Source organism: Lemur catta, chromosome 5 (genome assembly GCF_020740605.2).
Source record: "Lemur catta isolate mLemCat1 chromosome 5, mLemCat1.pri, whole genome shotgun sequence".
In the NCBI taxonomy this organism is placed as follows: Eukaryota; Metazoa; Chordata; class Mammalia; order Primates; family Lemuridae; genus Lemur; species Lemur catta.
Window position 1 is genome coordinate 5,329,787 of NC_059132.1, and position 21,467 is coordinate 5,351,253.

Here is a 21,467-nt window from a genome sequence, read left to right on the forward strand (position 1 = left end):
AAACCTAATGATCATATCTGAGGAAGTAAACTATGTATTATATTTCTTATCTTACACCTTGAGAAAACTAAATTATTTTGGAACTTTAGTATCATCACCATATATCTCAAATATGGAGAGTTGTATATTTGTTAATACTTAGTGGAATTTCATAAGTGTTATGTTTCATTTCCTTAATGAATAACTTGTTCTTACTGTCTTTAAAGATGTTTTCCTATCATTTTCATTTTAATTGACTGTGGTTTAATTTTAAAAATGAAACTTTTAGGTTACAACTCTGGTAAACACCAATAGTAAGGGGCCCTCTAATAAGAAGAGAGGTCGTTCTAAGAAGGCCCATGTTTTGGCTGCATCCGTTGAACAAGCAACTGAGAATTTCTTGGAGAAGGGTGATAAAATTGCAAAGGAGAGTCAGTTTCTCAAGGAGGAGCTTGTAGCTGCTGTAGAAGATGTTCGAAAACAAGGTAGGTCAATATTGCCTTTTGTATAGATGGAGGCAAGTCTTTCTAGAAAATCAGTTCTTTGACGAAAACTTTTTTGTGGTCAGTATTCTCGTTTTCATGCTTGTCAATTGCTTAATAATGTTCAGTTATTGGAGATGAATTCTGTTGTACTGGCTCCTGTTTTAATCAAGAGAGATGCTTACACAGGAACATCTCTGAAGGATCTGAATCTACTACTCCTGGGTGTTTCAAGTAATAACTAAGTCTTAGAAATGTGGTAACACAATTTAATAGGAAATAAATGGGACAGAATTTTACCTTTTATCCTATGTGACACCTTTTTAGTTCATGCTGAAGATATGATATGGGGTGATAAAATGGAAAAATATCTAGCCATTCTGAAAATACCCTAGAAATATCAGAGGTTATGTTCAGTCACCCATGCATATTTGCACTGATTTGAGTGTGACATAAATAAATCTGAGCTTAAAGGAATCATGTTTTGGGAAACTCAGAATTAATAGAAAGTAAAATGGGAATCCACAGCTTACCAGTAATTAATGTTAGAAAAAATTATCATCATCATTATGTTACAAATTTGAAAAGAAGACTTTAAATCTGGAAGATTGACTTCTTGAAACCTGTAATTTTGTGTTAGACTTCTGTTCCAGCAGGAGGATTTCAGCAAAGATGTAGGTTTCTGGTAGGTCATTGGATATCACTAAGGGTGAACTGAGCTCCAGTTTTGTACAGGTGCTTTACTGGCCTTTGGGAGAACCTCATTAGATCTCTCGTGCTTGACAGCAAAGTCCAATGGAATATTATGGCAGTAGCCAAAAAGGGGCAGTGCCATAAATGGAGATGACATCTCCAGTAACCTTCAATGGTAAATATTTTTTTTTCAATTTTCAGGGTGAAGATAAATATTTCTAATACTGCAAATGATAAAATTATTAAAATTTCATAATAATAACTAGTTGGGTATACTAGTTTCCTAAGGCTGCTATAACATAAATTACTACAAGCTTGGTGGTTTAGAACAATAGAAATTTATTATCATAGTTCTGGAAGCCAGAAATCTGAAATCAAGGTGTTGGCAGGCTTAGTTCCTTCTTGGGGCTCAGGAAGTATCTTTTCATGCCTCTCTCCTGGCTTCTGGTGGTTGCTGGAAATCCTTGGCATTCCTTGGCTTATAGGAATGCAAGGAATGTATGAATTACTTGGCATTCCAATCTTTGCCTTTGTTGTCACATTCTCTTCTCCCTATATGTCCCTGTGTCCAAATTTCCATCTTGTAAGGATATCAGTTATTGAATTAGGGCCCACCTTAACCAGTATAACCTCATCTTAACTTGATATCATCTGCAAAGACCTTATTTCCAAATAAAGTCACATTCACAGGTTCTGGTGGACATGAATTTCTGGGGGATACTATTCGACCTAGTACAGTAAGTTTTGAATTAATTTATTTTAAAGCAGTTTAATGTTCCAGTTTAGGACAATTTTTGAGCTTCCTGTTGAGGATATCAGAATGGTTAATGCTTTATTGTTTTATATGGGAGAGTTCTCCCCACCCCTTCTTGTCTCCTGTAATGAAACTCACAATTATATTAACAGATGACTGGCCAAGTGTTCACTGAGTTTAGGGACTGACATTTATTTTCAAAATATATTTAATTGTTTTATTTCACTACTTCTTGTTTTAGAAATTTCTCTGATGTAAATCTGCATGGCAACCATAGCACAATATACACCCCCTTTGCCCAAAAAAAAAAACTCCCCACAATTTTGAATGCATATCTGAATTTTTCTTTTCTTGTTATTTTTGTTTATATCTGTGAAAATCTTTTATGTGGTTCTTTTTTCTTCTTTTTAAAAATTTTTTTTGTAGCCCAGGCATTTGACAGTTTTATGTGGTTCTGAATCATAAGGACTTGTCTGTCCTACTCCAATTTTGCAATTATTTATGATCATGATCTATTCACCATAATTTGCCTTCTCTTCGAAAGAAAAAAAAGCCCAAACCAAAATATAACTGCTTCTCATCATCATTATTGCATCAGATATGAAAAGCTGAAATGTCTTCCTTTTTTTTCTCTTGGCTTACTTTTTTCCTTTGGAGAATCTTAACAAATGGTGATGAAATCACTTTCTTATCATAAATAGAACAAAGTACATATTATGAAAATGACCGAGCACAAATTCTTTAATCAACCAAGACTTGTTGACTATGTTCTTGAAGCTGTCTACTCATCATTTGAAACCCTGTAGTGGCGTTAATATGTTTACAGATTCTTTTGACACCCTCTTTAAAAAAGTGGAGCCTAACCCTTAAATGTGGGTCAGACTTAGTGACTCATTTCTGTAATGAGTAGAATGTGGTAGAAGTGATTATATCTATTTTGGAGCAAAGTTATAAAAAGGGTGTAGTATCCACCTGGCTTTTTCTCATGGATTATTCACTCTGGGGGAAGCTGATTGCTATGTCCTGAGGACACTCAGGAGGTCCTATGGAGAGGAACCGAAGCCTCCCACCCAGAGTCAGCACATATTTGCCACGCATGTGAGTGAACCACCTTGGAAGCAGATTCTCCAACTCCAGTCAAGTTTCAGATGACAGCAGGCACAGCCAACCCTGAATCCCTGACCCACAGAAAACTCTGAGAGATAATAAATGTTTAAGTTACCAACTTTTGGAATAATTTGTTAGGCAGCAAAAGAAAATTTATACACATAATTTTCCCTGGCCTGGCTTCAGTGGTCCTGAGCATTTATTCAAAATCCTGACCTAACTTTTCTGAATTTTTTTGGTTTATAAAATATATGTTTATCCACTGAAACACTTAATTGTTAACAGATATGTGAGATTTCTTTGTTCTGAATCAGTGTTGATGACTTGTTTAGGACAGGGGTTGTAAATTTTTTGTAAAGGGCCAGATAGTAAGTATTTTAGACTTTCCTGATCATGCGGTCTCTGTTGAAACTATTTAGCTGTGCTGTTGTATTGGGAAAGCAACTATAGACAATATATAAACAAATGGGCATGGCTATATTCTAATAATACTTAATTACAAAAACATGAAGTAGGCCAGGTTTGACTTACAGGCTATGGTTTGCTAATCCAAATCTAGGATTTTCCCAGGCTGTTAAACATATGAACTTACTGTTTTCAAGGTAGCATTTATTTATGTATGTAAATAAATAGCAGTTTTGAGGCAAAAATTAGACCTTCTGTATCTTTAGGTTTGTGCATGTCTTGTGCTTTCTGTGTGCTCATAATTAATAACCAGAAACTTGAATGTATACAGTTTTTGCTACATAACTTTCTTTTGGTATTGGTCCCTCATTATATGAATAATAAACATGAACATTTGTGAGTACACTATAACTTTACCATAATGCTCTAAGTGAGGTGAAAAATCTGCATACATAAAACTCAGGGTCACTTTACTTCCAGAGTAATGAAATGGCCAAATAAGCCATTTCATTAGCCTGCTGGATGGGAGCCAGTCACCAAACATGGCATCCAAATTCCTGTGATCTAGGAGTTTCATTATACTGCTAATCAGTTTAAATTAGTTGTTGAGTAGCCACCTTATATGAACTGAGGTGTACATGTGCCTCGGTTTTCAACAGAGACCTGTAAACCTAGCTACTCTGGAGGCTGAGGCAGGAGCATCGCTTGAGGCCAGCAGTTTGAGGCTGCAGTGAGCTATGATGGTGCCACTGCATTCCAGCCTGGATGACAGAATGAGATCCTGTCTCTCAAAAAAAAAAAAAAGGTATTAATAGCATGAGTGGCAGAGAAATGGGAGGGTAAGCATAGGATTGGAAAAGCTCTCTGAAGGTGTTAGAGATTGCACTGGGTCTTGAAAGGTGGAAGAAGAGAGGGTGGAAGTCATCCAGGTAAGAAAAATAGCAGACTCTGTAAGATGGGCATGGGCAACAATGAGGACCCTGACCTGAGGTGGGGGAGTACTAGTCATGTTGAGCATTGCTGGCAGGTGAGGTTTAATCTAGTTTGGAGCTAGATTTTGGAGGGTGGCTTGGAATGCCAGGTGAAGAAGGGAGGACTGTTAGGGAAATGATGTAGAATCAGAATTCTATGGTTAGGCCTCACAGCTTAGATGGTTCAGGTTTGAATATATCAAGTGATATAGGACTCAGCACCTCAGGAAGCAGCTCTTTCCAGTATTGGTTTGTGTTTATTTTTAAAGCTTTTTTTTTCCCTTAAACTAAAATATGTCTCTTTGATTTTCTTCCTGTTTTAAGAAGTTCTGCCATCTGGGCAACACAGAATATGAGGAAAAATGATGTTTTGGGGGAGATTAGTCTCTCTGCTGTGTGCAGGAAGGGTCAGAGGTGTTGGGAGAGAGCCTAGAGGCAGGACCTAGAGTCTGGAGACCCTCATAGTAGAGGGGGATGAAATGGAGCTGTTAAGGAAGAGGCTGCTGTAACAGAGAGTGGAAAGGGAGAATTGGCCAATTGTCATGCAAGTTAACTGCCAGGCTGGCCTGTGCAAATAGCTGATTTTTTCAATAGATAAAACTAAGGGGCTTGGTATGTGAAAAATTGTAATAATTTATTTTCCTGTGACTTGAAACGTTTATGGTGAAATCGAGGCAGTGTGTGTCACCAAGAACTCCAGGTTCTTTATAGGTGTAAAATGCTTCCTTTTAAAATATTTTGCATTATAGGTTTGTAATAGATGTTGAACCCTTTTTGTGTGTTAATATTTCTGAAATATCATGGTGCTTATGAGAGTTCCCAAGGCAGTGATAGGTATCTGTAAACATTCGTGCTCCTTTGTTTGTTGATTTGTTGAAGGCTTGTTATTTTTCTTCTTTCTTTCTTTGTTCTTTTGAAACAGGGTCCAGCTGTGTCACCAGGGTTAGAGTACAGTGGTGTCATCGTAGCTCACTGCAACCTCAAACACTTGGGCTTAAGTAATCCTCCTGCCTCAGCCTCTCAAGCAGCTGGGACTACAGGTGCATGCCACCATGCGTTGGCCAATTTTTCTACTTTTTTGTAGAGACAGGGTCTCACTCTTGCCCAAGCTAGTCTTGAACTCTTGGCCCCAAGTGACCCTCCTGCCTTGGCCTCCCACAGTGCTAGGATTGTAGGCGTGAGCCACCACGCCTGGCCCTATTTTTCTTTTTGATTGAAATTCCACCAGGTTTTAAAAAAATTGAGACATGGCTGGAGATGCTGATCTTTTAAATTTCTCTTTACTGATCTACTGGCATAGAAGAGGTAGAATTACCTTGGAGAGAAAATCAAGAAATGGTTATGTGTGTCTGTAATTTTGATTTCATGGTGGGTCAAGATTATGGTAGATCCTGGTAAAGGTGATTGAGTTTTGCTGAATAAAGGAAGGATTGTAGCTAATGCCAGGGACTCTTACTGTCTACTGGACCATTTGGTTTAATCTTCCTTTTGTGACTATCATACCACTAACCATAGCCACTCATGTCTCAAGTATGCTTGTGTTCATGGACATCATGAAAACATCTGGATAACTCACTGCTGCCTCTTCTCTAATATTGAAAAAATATTTACTAGTGACAACTGTACAGCCCTTCTCCCTCAGATGCCTAGAAGGTAGAGTAAGTTTTTTTTACTAAATATCTTTGTCCTGTTTTAAATACAAAGCAAACACCTTAATATTTGGTTTATAGTTTCCTCCCTTTCGTGCCTATTTATGTTCAGGTAGATTTGTGTTAAGATTTCTTTGGAACATTTCTTTTCAATTTCTGGCTTTGAGATCATTATTCCATTTCAGGCAAACTTTGATGATAGTGCAAGTGCATTATTCTTGAGTGGAAGTAAGACTTCAGCTTACTGAAAACAAACAATGTTCAATACTAAATCTCAGTCATTACACAAACTATCTTTTATGTAAAAAATGTCTTGTTTTTTGGAACAAGAAAGCAATATTTATTGGCTACTAAACAGTAGGGTTAAAACTTGTGAGTTTGCTGGCATCTGGGTAATCTTGGTACCTATAGTTGATTTGTGAGTGTAGTCTAATGGTATAGTATCTTCTCAGCTCTTTTACACCTTGAAAGCATGGAATTAACCGTATAAAACTGACAGTCTCTTAGGTCATTGTCATAAAGAAGCAATGGGCAATGAGGGTATTTTTAATTGGTATTAATTAAGAGATGTTCTTTTATTGATCTCAGTAATTGTATAATGAGTTTGAGGACATAGATGCCATCTTCCCTGGTACAGCTTGAATGATTTGTATATGGGGAGAAAAAATGTATACACACATGTGTATGTGTGTGTATAGTTTAGTTTTTCATTGTGAATCTTGGCAAGGCAATTTAAAGGAAAACAGTGATGTATTTCATCCCTGACAAAAGGATATTGAGCACAAGCTGTCAGGTTCTTGAGGCGTAATTTTCTCCCTGGCAACTGACTAGAGTCAAATTGAAGGAGGTGAAAATTGGTCTCCTGTCCAGTGCAGATGTTGACAGCTTTAGACTGATGTACCCACATCTAATATGGGCAGCCTGGAAGATAGATGGTAAAAGGCAGATGTGATCAGGACAAAGATGTTTCGAGTAGGGTTTGAGAGGTAGACAGGAGGCAGAGTGGAGTTCTGGGTTTGCTGAGTTCATAATGTGAAGACTTAAAACAGCTTTGAAGAGTGTTGTGTGGGTGTGTGAGGGAGATTGCATTTTAATTTGTCTGATCTGGTTAGTGTGGTTTTAATCAGGTAGAGATCATGAGCTTGATCTTACATATGGGCTTTTTAATTTTTTACAGGAGAAAAATGACAAGTGTTCCTTCTTTGGAATGTTGAGTATGTGTTTCAAAAAGTGTTAATGGTGCTCTGGAAGAGCAATGACAGGGAAACATTTAACATTTTGAAAAAGATTAAAGTTAATTAGGTTTTTATATTAGTATATAAGAACTTTCTAATAAGAAATCAGCTGATTTTTCTCATATTCTTGCTTTGAGTTCTGGCTTCTCATTTGTTATTCTGCCTTTTCTTCCTGTCATCTTAGTAGAATTTTCATCCTGTTTTCTCTTCTTGTTTTTGTGGATGTCTCTTTTCCTGTGATCCCCTTATGGCTTGGTCTGTTATTAGAAGTGCTCCCACTCTGATTCCTACCCTTTGTGTGTTCCTGAGGACTGTAATTAATTTAGAAATTATTTGTTATTGACCCCATTCCTCCAGTCTCATCATTTAATCCATTTTCTCTTTCTTTTCATCTAACTTGAGCAGGAAAAGCAAAATATAAATTCTGAAAAATCATTAACTGGTTGTCATCTGGGAGTTTTATGTTTTAAAGTTGTCTGTCTTACTTGAACCATAAGTCTTTGGGGCGGAGGCTATATTTTCTTTGACTTAGGATGTGTCAAGGATGCTGTCTGCTTCTGGATCCCTACCCTTGTGTGAGCATATGCTGCTTTGCAGACTTGGTTCTGGTGTAGCCAGCTTGGAAGTGAGGAAAGAAGAGTGAAGTTATTAAATTCTAATGTTTCCTGACATTTTGAAATTGCTCCTCTTCTTTTTTTTTTTTTTGAAGTCTATCTTATTAAGCTCACAAAAATAAATAAGCAGGATAATAATACTTCTAAGTTACAGTGGGTAATATTACTGCCTCTATATATCTGTACAGTATAGCCGAGGAAGTTATTTTAGGTATTAAAATTTTGGCTTTGGCATGACTTCAACCATGATATTGCAGTAACGTGGTTTCTACTAGATAATTTCTTAAGAAAGTGATTCCAAGTTGAAATGCATGTTATGCATCTATTTGAATGTGTAATCAGGAAGTAAGTGCCTCTCTTTGGAGTGTTTCTGAATAGCAGCAGGGCACTCTTGAATCAGTAAGGAAAATGAGAACATGAATATGTGTGGTGCTTTATTTTAACATTTTTTTTAATCCATTCTGTCTGTCAACTGGAAAAAGTAGAAATTGCAAAGCTGCTTTCCTTACACTCAGGATATAGGGAACAGGGGTAAGTTGAGAGGTTTTCTAGACTCTATCTGATTCAGATGGTCTTATAGTATTTAAATAACTTGATATAATTAATAAATGTTTATTTCCTGGGTTGACTTTCAGAAGATAAATAGTTTTGTGGATTATAAAAATAGCATCCCAGAAAGTTCTCTTAAAGTTTCTGTCAAGGATTCTTGGAATCACTGTCAGTTTTTCTGTAATTATGCGGGTATTATCTAGGGGTCAGTGGTTTTTGCCAAATGTCTCTTTGTTGATTAATAGAAAGGTTAAGGTGGAAAGGATTGAAGTGTTTTATTCTGCTTCATCCTCATGTCACAGGGCGGGTGGGTTATGCCAGATTTGGTTCCTTCCCATAAGGGCGATGTTATGAAGTCTGTTATTCTTTGCAACTATATTGCCAGTTTATCTTCACTGACAAGTGTGGAAAATATCTTATTTTATTACCGGGTCATAGAAAATGAATTAAAATTCGGGGGTGGGGCAGGGATAGAATGTGGTGGGAAATGCGTATTGAGTATCTTGAAGTTAGCAAAAAATTTTGTGAAGTCTTGATCTTCTCATTTTATTATTTTGTAACTTGAGAGTTGGTAGAATGATAACAAAGAGATTGAAGGTAGTTACATCACTTTTTGGTCAGATCCCTTAATGAGATGTATTTTGAGAATTGATATAAAGTAGATTTAGCAGTGCAGCTAAAGCACAAAAAAGTAACTTTCAAGAATTAGGAATCCCATGATAGGGAAGTTTTAGGTATTCATTCAGATCCAGGGCTGAATGTTTTTTACTTTGGAAAACACTAAAAAGATGCTAAGCTGTTAAGTATAGGGCAGTTTTATAACAGGCTTGCCTGTGGTGTTGGTTGCTTGTTCTTTTTTTTCTTTCTCTGTCCCCTGCATAGAATTTAAAACATTTTTAAAATAAAAGTTAATTTTCTGCAGTGAACATCTGTTTTGATAGTAAGAACAAAAAAAAGTAAATAAATAAAAATCACCCCACATCTCTGGGTTCACCTATAACCCAGAAATGAAACTAATGGTTAACATTTTTTCTAAACCTTCCGGTTTGTTTTCTATGAATATTTTCACGTCGGTGGAAATATTTTGTGCTCAGTTATGTCATTTAGTTTTTTCACTTAATGGATCCTGAACATCTTTTGGTATCATTGAGTATTGTCCTACAGCATAATTTTTCATGGCTGAATAATATCCTATATGGAATAATATGATTTAAGGACATTATTTTGCACCAGCAAATGAGAGACCTCTCTCTCTCTCTCTCTCTCTCTCTCTCTCTCTCTCTCTCTCTCTCTCTCTCTCTCTTTTTGAGACAAAGTCTCTACCGCCTGGGATAGAGTGCTGTGGGGTCAGCCTAGTTCACAGCAACTTCAAAGACCTGGGCTCAAGCAATCCTCCTGCTTCAGCCTCCTAAGCAGCTGGGATTACAGATGTGTGCCACCATGCCTGGGCTAATTTTTTCTATTTTTAGTTGCCCAGCTAATTTCTTTCTATTTTTAGAAGAGATGGGGTTTCACTCTTGCTCAGGCTGGTCTTGAACCCCTGAGCTCAAGCGATCCTCCCACCTCTGCCTACCAGAGTGCTAGGATTACACGCGTGAGCCACCTACCCTGGCCAAGACTTCTCTTTAATATTATTATGGCCACAGTTTTATTCACTTTTCAGAATTTTAAAAGGAGTATGGTGAGTAGTTATAATGGTAGTGTTTTACTTTAAAAGACTGAAGGCTGCCATCGTTAACAAGTATGAGATATCTGAGAAGAAAGATTTTAGACAAAATCATTTTGAGATAAAGAGCAAAGTGACTTGAGCAAGGTCATCTGGGAGATCAGTGGGAGTGGGAGAGTCACAATTCCATGTATAGCCATGAAACTCATCCTGAAATGAATAATTTGAACATGTTTAAGATAGTTGATGACGTTTAACTCTTCTTCTGGAAGCTTTTGTCATTTTAGCACAGGACTGTTTTTGCTGGTTTGCCAAAGCATATTCAGGTGGGTGTCTTAAAATATCTTTTCTCTGTTGGATTTGGCAGTTGATAACAAACAATAAGCTTTCATAAAATGTTCTGTTCAAGAAAGGCCTACCTAAGGTCTACTTAATAGGTGAACCTTTTCCCCTGCAGCAACTAAACAAAAAATAAAAGCCATGAGATTGAGGCTGCAGATACCCCCTTATTTTATCATTTGGCTAACCCATATTTTGGATAAGCCTCTCAAGGTAGCTGATTTTATAAGCTTTTTAAAAAAAGAACAAATAATAATGTGTGCTAATTTTACTTTTTCATTTTTGAAGTGAACTAGTAGCCATGGGATTTTTATACCTCAGAAAAAAGTTTTGAAACCTCAGTTTTATGTATCACACACAAACTAAAGATATTAAAATTTTTTTGATCATTTAAAAACTTTTTTCTTATAAAAGTTTATTCATCATAGAGAGTAAACAAAAACAAAACAATCATTCATCAGGCCATACCACCTTGCAGTTAAACTCGATATTTTGGTACATGTTGGTGTAGTCTCTGGCATCCCTTCCTCATGACACAATACACTGTGATCTCAGTTCTCACTGAGCAGTACAGATAGTTATATAAATGCCATTTAAAGTGGAAATGAAAGACATTTCCATTAATAAAGGTACCTTGTGTGGGTGGATTGTGTCATTCATAGAAGATGAGCCACGTCCCTCTAACTGGGCTGGCAAAACTCTTTTTTCTGGACCTTAAAGGTAGAAAGATTCTGGTCAGGGAGGATGTTAAAAGTATCTTTAGTATTATTAATATTTTAGGGAAGAAAATATAACTTTGCTCTATTTATTGGGGCTCTTTGGAGGACTTTTAGAGGCTGTAGAGATGTTTCTATAGCTGGATTTCCGAGGATATGCGACTCTCTGCCGTGGCATGGTGGTTGGGAACCATTCTGGTAAAATAGTGTAGGCTTTTGGGATGTGAAGCTGTAAATGGGCTTCATGAGGAAGATGACCAGTTCCTGAAAACTGGAAGGAACCTTAACTTGGCTTGAAAAGTCCCTCTTTTAGGGGGAAAAAAAAATTAAGGCTCAGCATGATGAACTTAGTCAGGCTTTCTTTGTCACTATTATTATAAAGGCCCCAGTTTTTCTAATTTCTGAGCTGTAGAGATTGAAGTGAAGGAGGCCCCCCTCCCTTGTTACTGCTTCAACACTTAAAATTAAAAGCCAACATTTCCTTTATCCTTTAGGAAACTTCCTAGTATGACTTTATTTCTAAAAATATAAGAAACAGGTGGTATGTGGCTAATGACCATGTTCTAAATAGGTTTGGGGATTGGAAAAAGTAGATGTGAAAGTGGAAGGGGGCATCGAAGTATTTGTTTGTTGAGCTTTGTATATATTTTCTCCTCTAATTTTCAAAACAACCCAGTGAGGTAGAAGATGGTGTCCTTATTTTATAGAAGAGAAAACAGAGGCACAGATAAAGCAACCGAAAGTAACACAGCTTCCAAATAGCGAAGCTGGGATTCACACCCCGTTCCAATACCTTGTATGGACACCAAGTAGTGTTCTGGGAGAAAGGTAGTGTATATTCACTAATATTACTCTGTAACATTCTTTATTTTAAAGGAGTAACATAATGGATATCTCATATCTCTTAGGCTCAAGTTAAAAAAGAAAAACCTTGTCTTTTTATCCACCCCCTGCCATATTTTTTCAAGCCCATCCCTTCCTTGTAACTTTATAAAGTTTGATTGCTTTAAGGAGCATTTACTCAAGATATTTGATGCTTCAGAAAGGCCTTGATTTTGTCTTGTTCTAATAAAGAACTGTGGGGTTTTTTGGGTCTACTTCCTTTACAATTGCCCTTTGTCTTTGTTTTGAACTCCAGAGGAGCTTAAATTTTATCCCCAGCTTAGTTACGAGGGAACACCAGGGAATGACAGATCTGATTTCTTGGCAGATGGTACAGTAGTAGTGAGTCCCTTAACTTTCATTTCCTTTATTTCTTAGTTAATACTCCATGTAGTGTAGTTGACTAGAGATAGCTAAGACAAAGGTAGAACACCCAGTTATGTTCTAAGCTTTACAGTTTACCATGTGACTTGCCTATCTCAGTTTCCCCAGTTTGCACTTCTGTGTGTAGAAAGAATTCTTTTGATGTCTTAGAAATTTGCTCTGTAAACTAATTGACAGTTATCTTATTTAGTTTTTAAGGATCCTTGATTCTTTTCCGCATTTAATTTTAAAAGGAAATGTCTTAAACATCTTAAATCAATCTTAGTGTTGTGTTTGTTTTGCAGGGATGACCATTCAGAAGAAGTTTGAGGACCTTATTTGGAGATAGAGGCTTATGTACATGTTTGTTTATAGTTTTGTGAATAGAGAAAATTTGAATGTTTTAATCTATCATATAGTATGTTTCTGGTGTATTTTTTTCATTAGTATTAATAATACCATGTTAGCCATGAAATTAAGGATTTGTCATTATGGCTGTAAACTAAAAGATTAGGGTAGATGTGAGTATATTTAATTTACTTTGTTTCTTCCAGTTCTACTTGTTTGCTGTCATTTGATCTGATACTATTTTGGAATGATATCATGTGCTGTAGAAGGCATGAAGACCATTTAAGAGGCAGCTGGGTGGGAGTGAGAATTTAGAGGAAAGAGGAGGTTTGATTTAAAGAGTGATTAGAATTAGTGAAAAATTTGGAGATTAGTATGGCAAAGTTAAATGATTGTTTAAAATTATAAGACTTTTTGCTTGTATTAGCTATTTGAATATAAGCTAATCTTTGAAGAGTTTTGATTCATTGAGATGGACTATAGGTTTAAGAGTCTACTTTAAATTCATCCTGTTTGGCCTAATCTAGGCCCACCCTTCTATCCTACAATTCTTTCGTTCACTGAAGTTAACTCCCTTTTTCATTTCCTATAGCACCTACTTCAGAGTTTCTTCTGGTCTCCTCATTCCCTCTTTTCCATTTCCACCCTGCTCAGTTTTTAAGAGAGAGCCTCACTTCTTGCTTCTGAAAAACCAGAATTCTCCAACATTGCTTCATCCGGCCTGGAGGTCTTTGCTACCTTTGCTTTCATTTCTCATTTGAAGGTGCAAAAAGCGTCCTCTACCTGTTCCTCTCATGGCTTTTACCTACTCGTATGGTCCTGGTTGTGTGCGCTTCTGTCTGTGAACTGGAGTCTTTGTTTTTCAATTAAATGTCTTTCATGCCCTTTTACCTTCCATTTACCCCCCAGTCTATCTGTATTAATTCCAATAGTGATAATAGAAAGTATGAGTAGAGCCATGCACTGTTCTAAGCACTCTGCTGAATACTTTATGTGTCCTAGAGCATTTGTTTTCATCTGTACAGCAACCCTGGGAGGTGGGCACAAGCAGTCCTCGCTTAGCACAGTTCTGATATGCACAAATTTCAGTTATCACAGTTTAATTAAATAACACCAGTTCCCCAACAACATTGTTTGAATTTTAGTTACCATGGTATATTAATTAACTGTGAGTAATTGTATAAAGAAAGTAAAGGTGACCCTTGAACCATTTGGAGGTTGGGGCACCCACCCTCTGCACAGCTGAAAATCCATGTACAACTTGACTTCCCTAAAATTTAACTACTCATAGTCAACTACTGACCAGAAAAGCCTTCCTGATAACATAAACAGTCAGTGAACACATACTTTTTGTATATTATGTGTAGTATATACTGTATTCTTGTGATAAAGTAAGCTGGAGACAAGAAAATATTATTAAGAAAATCTGAAGGAAGAGAAAATATATTTACTGGCTGGGCATGGTGGCTCATGCTTGTAATCCTAGCACTCAAGGAGGCCGAGGCGGGAGGATCACTTGAGGTCAGTAGTTTGAGGCCAGCCTCAGCAAGAGTGAGAGCTTGTCTCCACTAAAAATAGAAAGAAATTAGCTGGGCATGGTGGGACATGCCTGTAGTCCCAGCTACTCTGGAGGTTGAGGGAAGAGGATCGCTTGAGCCTAGGAGTTTGAGGTTGCTTTGAGATAGGCTGGTGCCACGGCACTCTAGCCCAGGCAACAGAGCAAGTCTCTGTCTCTCAAAAAAAAAAAAAAAAATATATATATATATATATATATGTATGTATATTTACTACCAGAAATACACTGTTATTTTTTTGTCTGAGTTTTTGCTTTTTCATTTTTCTAAAAATGTTTACATACGGTACCAGTCCTCCTTCCACTGCTTGTTTTATTTTTAGTGCTTATATCGTAGAAGAGTCTGTCAGAAAAGAAGTCATAAGCAGTCCTGAATAATTGGAACCCTTCTGCCAGATTGTCTAATGTCAACTTGCTTTATGGCACTGCTTCTTTTACATCATCATCATCCTCCTCTTCATCTGGCACTGGCTCAGAAGCAGCCATGACCATCAAATCATTTCCCATTAATTCCCCTGGTGTGGTATCTTTAAGGTCTTGAATTTCTCCAAGATCCATATCTTGAAACCCTTTACTCTCCACATTTTTTGCCATACCCACAATCTCTTTCATGATGTCCTTGATTGGCTCTGTTGCATGTACTGTGAAATCATGTGCAACATCAGGAGACACTTTTGTCCAGCAGGAATTTATCATTTCGGGCTTGATGACTCTCATGGCCTTTTCTCTAATAACAGTGGTATGTTCAGTGTCATAATCCTTCTAGACTTTCGTCATGTTCTCTCTATTGGGGTTCTCTTCCATAGTGTTGACAGTCCTTTCCATAGAGTACCATTTGTAATGAGACTTAAACGTTCTTAGGATCCCCCAATCTAGAGGCTGAATTAGAGATGTTGTATTTATGGACAAGTAGACCACTTTGATGACTTCAATGTTGAACTCAGATATGCTTTCTCTTTAATGATTTTCTTAAGGGTGTTTGGGAACTCGTTTGCTGCCTTTTGGTTGGCAGAAGCTGCTTCTCCTGTTATCTTGACATTTTCAAAGCCAAATTGCTCTCTAAAATTATCAAACTATCCTTTGCTGGCATTAAATTCTCTAGCTTGAGATTCTTCATTTTCCTTTTGCTTTAAATTGTCATATAATGACTATGCTTTTTCTTGATCATATTAGAGTCTATAGCAATTTCTGTGCTTTTCTTATAGCAATCCTATACCCACAAAAAAGCTGCATTTTCAGTACAAGATAAAAAGCTATTTTGCAGTTAGTGCAAGGTTTTTGTGCCTGCTGGCATAACAATGATAGCTTCATGAATTTCCTTTTCTTTTCTTTTTTTTTTTTTTTATAATGATCCTTACACTGGATTCGTTTATCTTGAAGGGTGGGCAACCATAGCTGTAGACTTGAATCTACTGCATACATCAGGCAACTCAGTTTCTTCTTGTAATGTCATGATGGGAGCACTTCCAGAATCAATAGTGTCACTTCCTGTGAGTTCCATGGTGTTATTCAAGGTTTTTGGTATTGTACTAGACACGATGAAAATAGATGAGAATTGTGAGAGATCACTTTTTACTGTGATATGCTATTTACTGGAGAGACAAACTGTTCACATGGAGATGATTAATGTCACATGCTGTTTTAAGCTGATAGTCACAAAACTTGAGCTCACTGCAATAGCAACAGGAGGTGGCTACAAAATTATTACGATAGCACAGTATGTACTACAGTTAGTTTTATGTTATAATGATTTAATACTGCATCTTTACATTTGTTTACATTTATGGTGCCATGTGTAACCTGTATGTGTTTGTGTGCATAAGTTTTGATAAATTTTAAGTTTTCGTAATAGATTTGTGGTTTTTTGTTTTTCCTTTTTTTTTTTTTGAGACAGAGTCTTACTCTGTTGCCCCGGCTATAGTACAGTGTTATCATCATAGATCACTGCAACCTCAAACTCTTGGATTCAAGTGATCCTCCTGCCTCAGCCTCCTGAGTAGCTGGGATTACAGGCATGTGCCACCATGCCCGGCTAATTTTTCTATATATATATTTTTTAGCTGTCCATATAATTTCTTTCCATTTTTAGTAGAGACCGGGTCTCACTCGTGCTCAGGCTGGTCTCGAACTCCTGAGCTCAAACAATCCTCCCGCCTTGGCCTCCCAGAGTGCTAGGATTACAGGCGTGAGCCACCGCGCCCGGCCTAGAAATTGTTTTTTTATAAGTACAGAATAATGTAAAGAAACAGTTTGTAACCCAGTGATAACTATTATATTTGCCTTTTGAGTCCAATCTTTTCTCTGTGTTTTTAAACAAACATTTTTAATTTCATCTTTGCTTAAGCTTTCATCATAAGTCTTAACATTTTTTTCATATATATGCTAATATTTGCATAATAGTCAATTGTAGACTACACCATAATTTACTTAACTTGATGCTTATTTTTGAGCACTTGAACTTTTGATAGTATTTTACTGTGAGGGAAATGTATGAGTAAGTGGCTGAACTGTGTTTTTTCATATATCAGTGAGTCTCTGTTAGGGCTGTACATACTGGATAGTTGGGATGGTTAATGCAGTGTGGTCCTACACAGTGGTTGCCCTGTCTCTGTATTATTCTGTGGGTGTGAGGGGAGATTGCATTTGATCCATTTTTTTCTCCCATTCAAATCTTAAATTTTTTTTTTTTAAGGATACACATAATACTCCTTTTTCAAAGAAGTATTGTCAGATAAAAGCCTCTTTAAGCCTTTAAACCTCTTGATACATAGTGCCAAGTCATTTTCCAGATACTTTCACCAGCAATATATGAGGGTGCGTTGTTGACAGCAAACAACAATAAAAATGAAAACCTTAAACTAAATCTGTGCATGAAATATACAAAGTTTGAACTATTTTTATTTATTTTTTTAAATGTAGCTCAATTATTTGGGATCATTCTTCTGAATTTGTTTTTCATTCTGTAAAATAGGTGATTTGATGAAGAGTGCTGCTGGAGAGTTTGCAGATGATCCCTGCTCTTCTGTGAAGCGAGGCAACATGGTTCGGGCAGCTCGAGCTTTGCTCTCTGCTGTTACCCGGCTGCTGATTTTGGCTGACATGGCAGATGTCTACAAATTACTTGTTCAGCTGAAAGTTGTAAGTATAGGCCTATGTCTATAATTTTGTCTATCACAGTAAGGCTGTTACTGGCCATACTTAGTTCCGCATTCCTTAGGATTTAGATTGGTTTTCAACTTGGTTTATCTCAGTGGACTAGGGATGATTTTGTTTAATTTCCACTTATTCCTCTACTCCAAGTTTGGATGATACTGGCTCTGTTGTGAGCCAGCGTTGTCTTGATGCTAATGACGAACTTGTAGCAAAGATACCGTTTTGACTCCTTCTGTTTTTGCAGTAGTGATTAAAAATTTCCTTGTATTAGTAGAGTTCCAGAGTTAAGAAACTCAAGATACATGAAACTGTGTGCTTTTAGACAGAGGCCAATATGATAGTATCTTTCCCACCTCCTATAAAGCTTCCCATGTAATAGCTGCCCAAAAGTTTGAGGGCCATGCAAACTCAAGACACTTAAGTTTGGATTGTGGGTTGCTTTTTGAGTAGCTGTTAAAAGGAATAAAAAATTGTAGGACACCGTCGTCTTTATTTACAGACCTATATTGTCAGAATTTTTGTTTTTTGGGGTCATGTTTTATAGGTGGAAGATGGTATCTTGAAACTGAGGAATGCTGGCAATGAACAAGACTTAGGAATACAGTATAAAGCCCTGAAACCTGAAGTGGATAAGCTGAACATTATGGCAGCCAAAAGACAACAGGTACAATTACGATTTGGGGATATATTAAAGTTGTTTATTTTATTATCCAGCTTGTTTCCTGAAGGTATCATTACCTTCCTCTGCCAATAGAATTCCATTGAAACATTTAAACTAAGAGGTGTTTTTTCAGTTTGGGGCTGTTAATAAAATTGTAATTAAGTTGCATTCATGTGATGCTCCTGTTTTAATTCTTATAAAAATTTTATCTTAAGTGGCTTTACAGTTTGCGGTGAAGGTAGTTTCTGGAGAGGTGATAGATCTTTGTTATGTGTGTTCAAGGATTAACCTGAGTTAGTGGTGGAGTTTAACTCAGATTTTTAAAAAACCTAAACCAGTTAAAACATTGGAATTAATCTCTGTATCAGAAAGTATCTCCATCCCCACATCCCTGAGCCCTGGGTTTTGTCATTTTTTTAACTGTTATTATTTGTTATTGATAGTTTCCATCGTTTGACACGTGGGTGAGTGTTCTTATTTTTCCAAGCACCAACAACTCTTTGGTGTTTGCACTGTTGGAGTGCTTTGAAACCCTTCCTGTGCACTTCTGTTGGATGCTGTGTGTTTTAGGGGTGTATTCTACAAGGAGGATACACATGTTGCCATCCAGCTTCTTAAAACCTTCATAGTCCTGATCAGGCTTATGCTTTTAATTCATATTTTAAAACAAGCCTTGAAAAGATGAATTGTTAGCTAATACTTGTATCAGTTACGATACTTGTGCTGTAGCTTTCAGAAAACTTAGCTCCCAAACTGCTTGAACTGTGGAGGATTTGTTTTCTTTCTTCTTCTTCTTTTTTTTTTTTTGATTTCAGCATATTATGGGGTATAAAAGTTTAGGTTACGTATATTGCCCTTGGCCCCCCTCCCCCCCAGTCAGAGCTTCAAGCGTGTCCATCCCCTAGATGGTGCGCATCGCACTCATTATGTATGTATACAGGATTTGTTTTCTAACTAGAAGTCCCGAGTTAGGTTAAGTGACTTCAGGGTTGTTAAATTTAAGGGCTTTGCATTATCATCAAGGGTTCAGTTTTTACATTTTAAGCATTGCTGTCTTCAGTGTGCTTGACACTGGATAGCTACAGAAGCTCTAGGGATGACATTTACACACATCAATATGTCCAGTGAGAAAAAAGGACTGTTTCCTCCATATGTCTCACTTTATAAGCAAATAATCTAGAAGCCCCTAGGTGAATTGTGCAACATGCCTATTCTTCATTTATCATTGGCAAGAGGAATGGAGTTATTGTGCCTGACTTGGTAATTAAGATCCACCTTTGGCTTTGGGATAGAGGTAGACTTCCTGAGGACAGGAACATCCAACAAAAACTCTGACAGGCAGGAGAAAGTGGGTCAAGGGAATGGATTTGGGTAGGTAACCCACTATGATTGCTATAGATATCTTTCATTAAGGGAATACGACTGTCAGTACTGTAAATGACAGCCTCAGCACTGCAGACTTCTTAGTCATTTGGTTATATTTACCTTAGTAGAAAATACCTATGCCACAGGATTGAGAGGATTACATTAAATAATGTATATGCATTAAATAATGTATTTTCTGTAGTGCCAGGCACTAAAAAGGCCCTCCTCAGTGGGCAGTTGCTCATATTTCAGGTCATAAGATGGGATCAGATTAACTCTGTACATTTGAGATCCTGGTTTTACATTTTCAGTACTTAATATTATACATGATAATATAGCTAGATTTGGTGTATTGCCTTAGTGTAGATTCATTGTGCTTTTATCATTTGCACTTGTGTTGGCTTAGTCTCTATCATAAAAATGACAAGTATTTTTTTTTTTGTTTTTTTGCTGGGGTTGATTGATCCTGAGAACTTCTTTAATAGAATGGTAATTCTATAAATATGGAAAGCTGGCCAAATTATGTTCATAGTTTATGTTACTTAATGGTTTGATATAAACTCTCATTTGAATAAGTGAAATAAATGTTATATTTAAAATATACAGTTTAGTGAATAGTCCTTCTGTCTTAAAATCTAATCTGATCTCGGTTTATGAAGAGTTATTTAGGCAAGATAAGAATGTTTAGACTGCCACCAACTACTGTGCATCATTGCAGAATGGTGGAATAAGTAAACAGATGGTGTTCTTGAGGTAAAATATAATAATAGTTCAGAATTTTGTGTCTCGTTGGAGAAACTTATCGGAAAGTAATGCTGCCTGAGTTTTAAATCTGTGTGTCATGAATCTATTAAGAATTCCTTGTACATAATCCCTGATGTATTAGAAAAATGTAGTAGTAAATGGCAAACATTTCTGAAATGTCACAAAAAATCTTGGAGTTATTGTATACATGGTAGATAATCTTCTATTTGTCCTTTCATATCTGTTTTTTACCTTTGTTCACCCTATTGTCTGACCCAGGAGCCAAACCTGCCGTGACTGCATCCATAGGCTCCTTTGACCTCTGGCTCCTTGTTGTGTTTGTCCAGTGGAAGTACCAGCAGGATATTAGAGGAGATAGGAGAGTGAGGCCGTGGTGTTATTCCCAGGTTTTCTTCCTGATGGTTGGCTTGGGTCGCTGAAAGTCATAGCTTCTGTTGGATGGTATTGTCTATACATCTTGCTCCCTGGGTTCTGGTAACTGCTGCCTCCCCTTGTCTAAGTGCCCCTAACAGCCTTGTGGTTTCTCTGTACTTTGCCCATACCTTTCTAATATAGACTATAAACCGTCTTTGAATTACCCAATTTGATTTTATTATCTTTTTTTTCTACTGGGATCTTGAATGATACATGTCTCCATTTTCTTGGATTTGTAGTCAGTCATGGTTATTTGTAGTTTTCCTTAGGGCTAATTCTTAACCTTCAGCCTCAGTCTCTTACAAGAGAATCCATTGAGTAGCTCACTCTCCCCCCTTCTCTTCCCCACCTCTAGTAACCACTGTTCTGCTCTCTAGTTCTATGAGATCAACTTTTTTAGCTTCCACATATGAGTGAAAACATGTGATATTTATCTTTCTGTTCCTGGCTTATTTTACTACACATAATGTCCTCGAGTGTCATCCATGTTACTGCAAATGACAGAATTTCATTCTTTTTGATGGATAAATAATATTCCATTGTGAATAAATACCACATTTTCTTTATCCATCCATCTGTTGATGGAACTTAGGTTGATTCCATATCTTGGCTATTGTCAATAGTCCTGCAATAAACGTAGGAGTGTGCATTGTCTTTTTGACATATTGATTTCCTTTCTTTTGGCTATGTTCCTAGTAGTGGGATTGCAGAATCATATGGCTGTTCTGGTTTTCTTTTTTTGAGGAACCTCCATACTGTCTTCCATAGTGGCTGTACTAATTTA

At 36.9% G+C, this 21,467-nt stretch overlaps 1 protein-coding gene across 5 annotated transcripts in view; it reads left to right on the forward strand.

The window, feature by feature from the left end:
- Positions 1 to 21,467, forward strand: part of CTNNA1 (catenin alpha 1) — a 149,787-nt gene that overhangs the window by 30,075 nt on the left and 98,245 nt on the right. For all 5 annotated transcript variants that reach the window (XM_045550917.1, XM_045550920.1, XM_045550915.1 and 2 more), the window contains exons 3-5: positions 269 to 464; positions 17,297 to 17,463; positions 18,023 to 18,142. In XM_045550917.1, the coding sequence (XP_045406873.1) occupies positions 269 to 464; positions 17,297 to 17,463; positions 18,023 to 18,142 (483 nt within the window). The remainder of the gene's footprint in view (positions 1 to 268; positions 465 to 17,296; positions 17,464 to 18,022; positions 18,143 to 21,467) is intronic.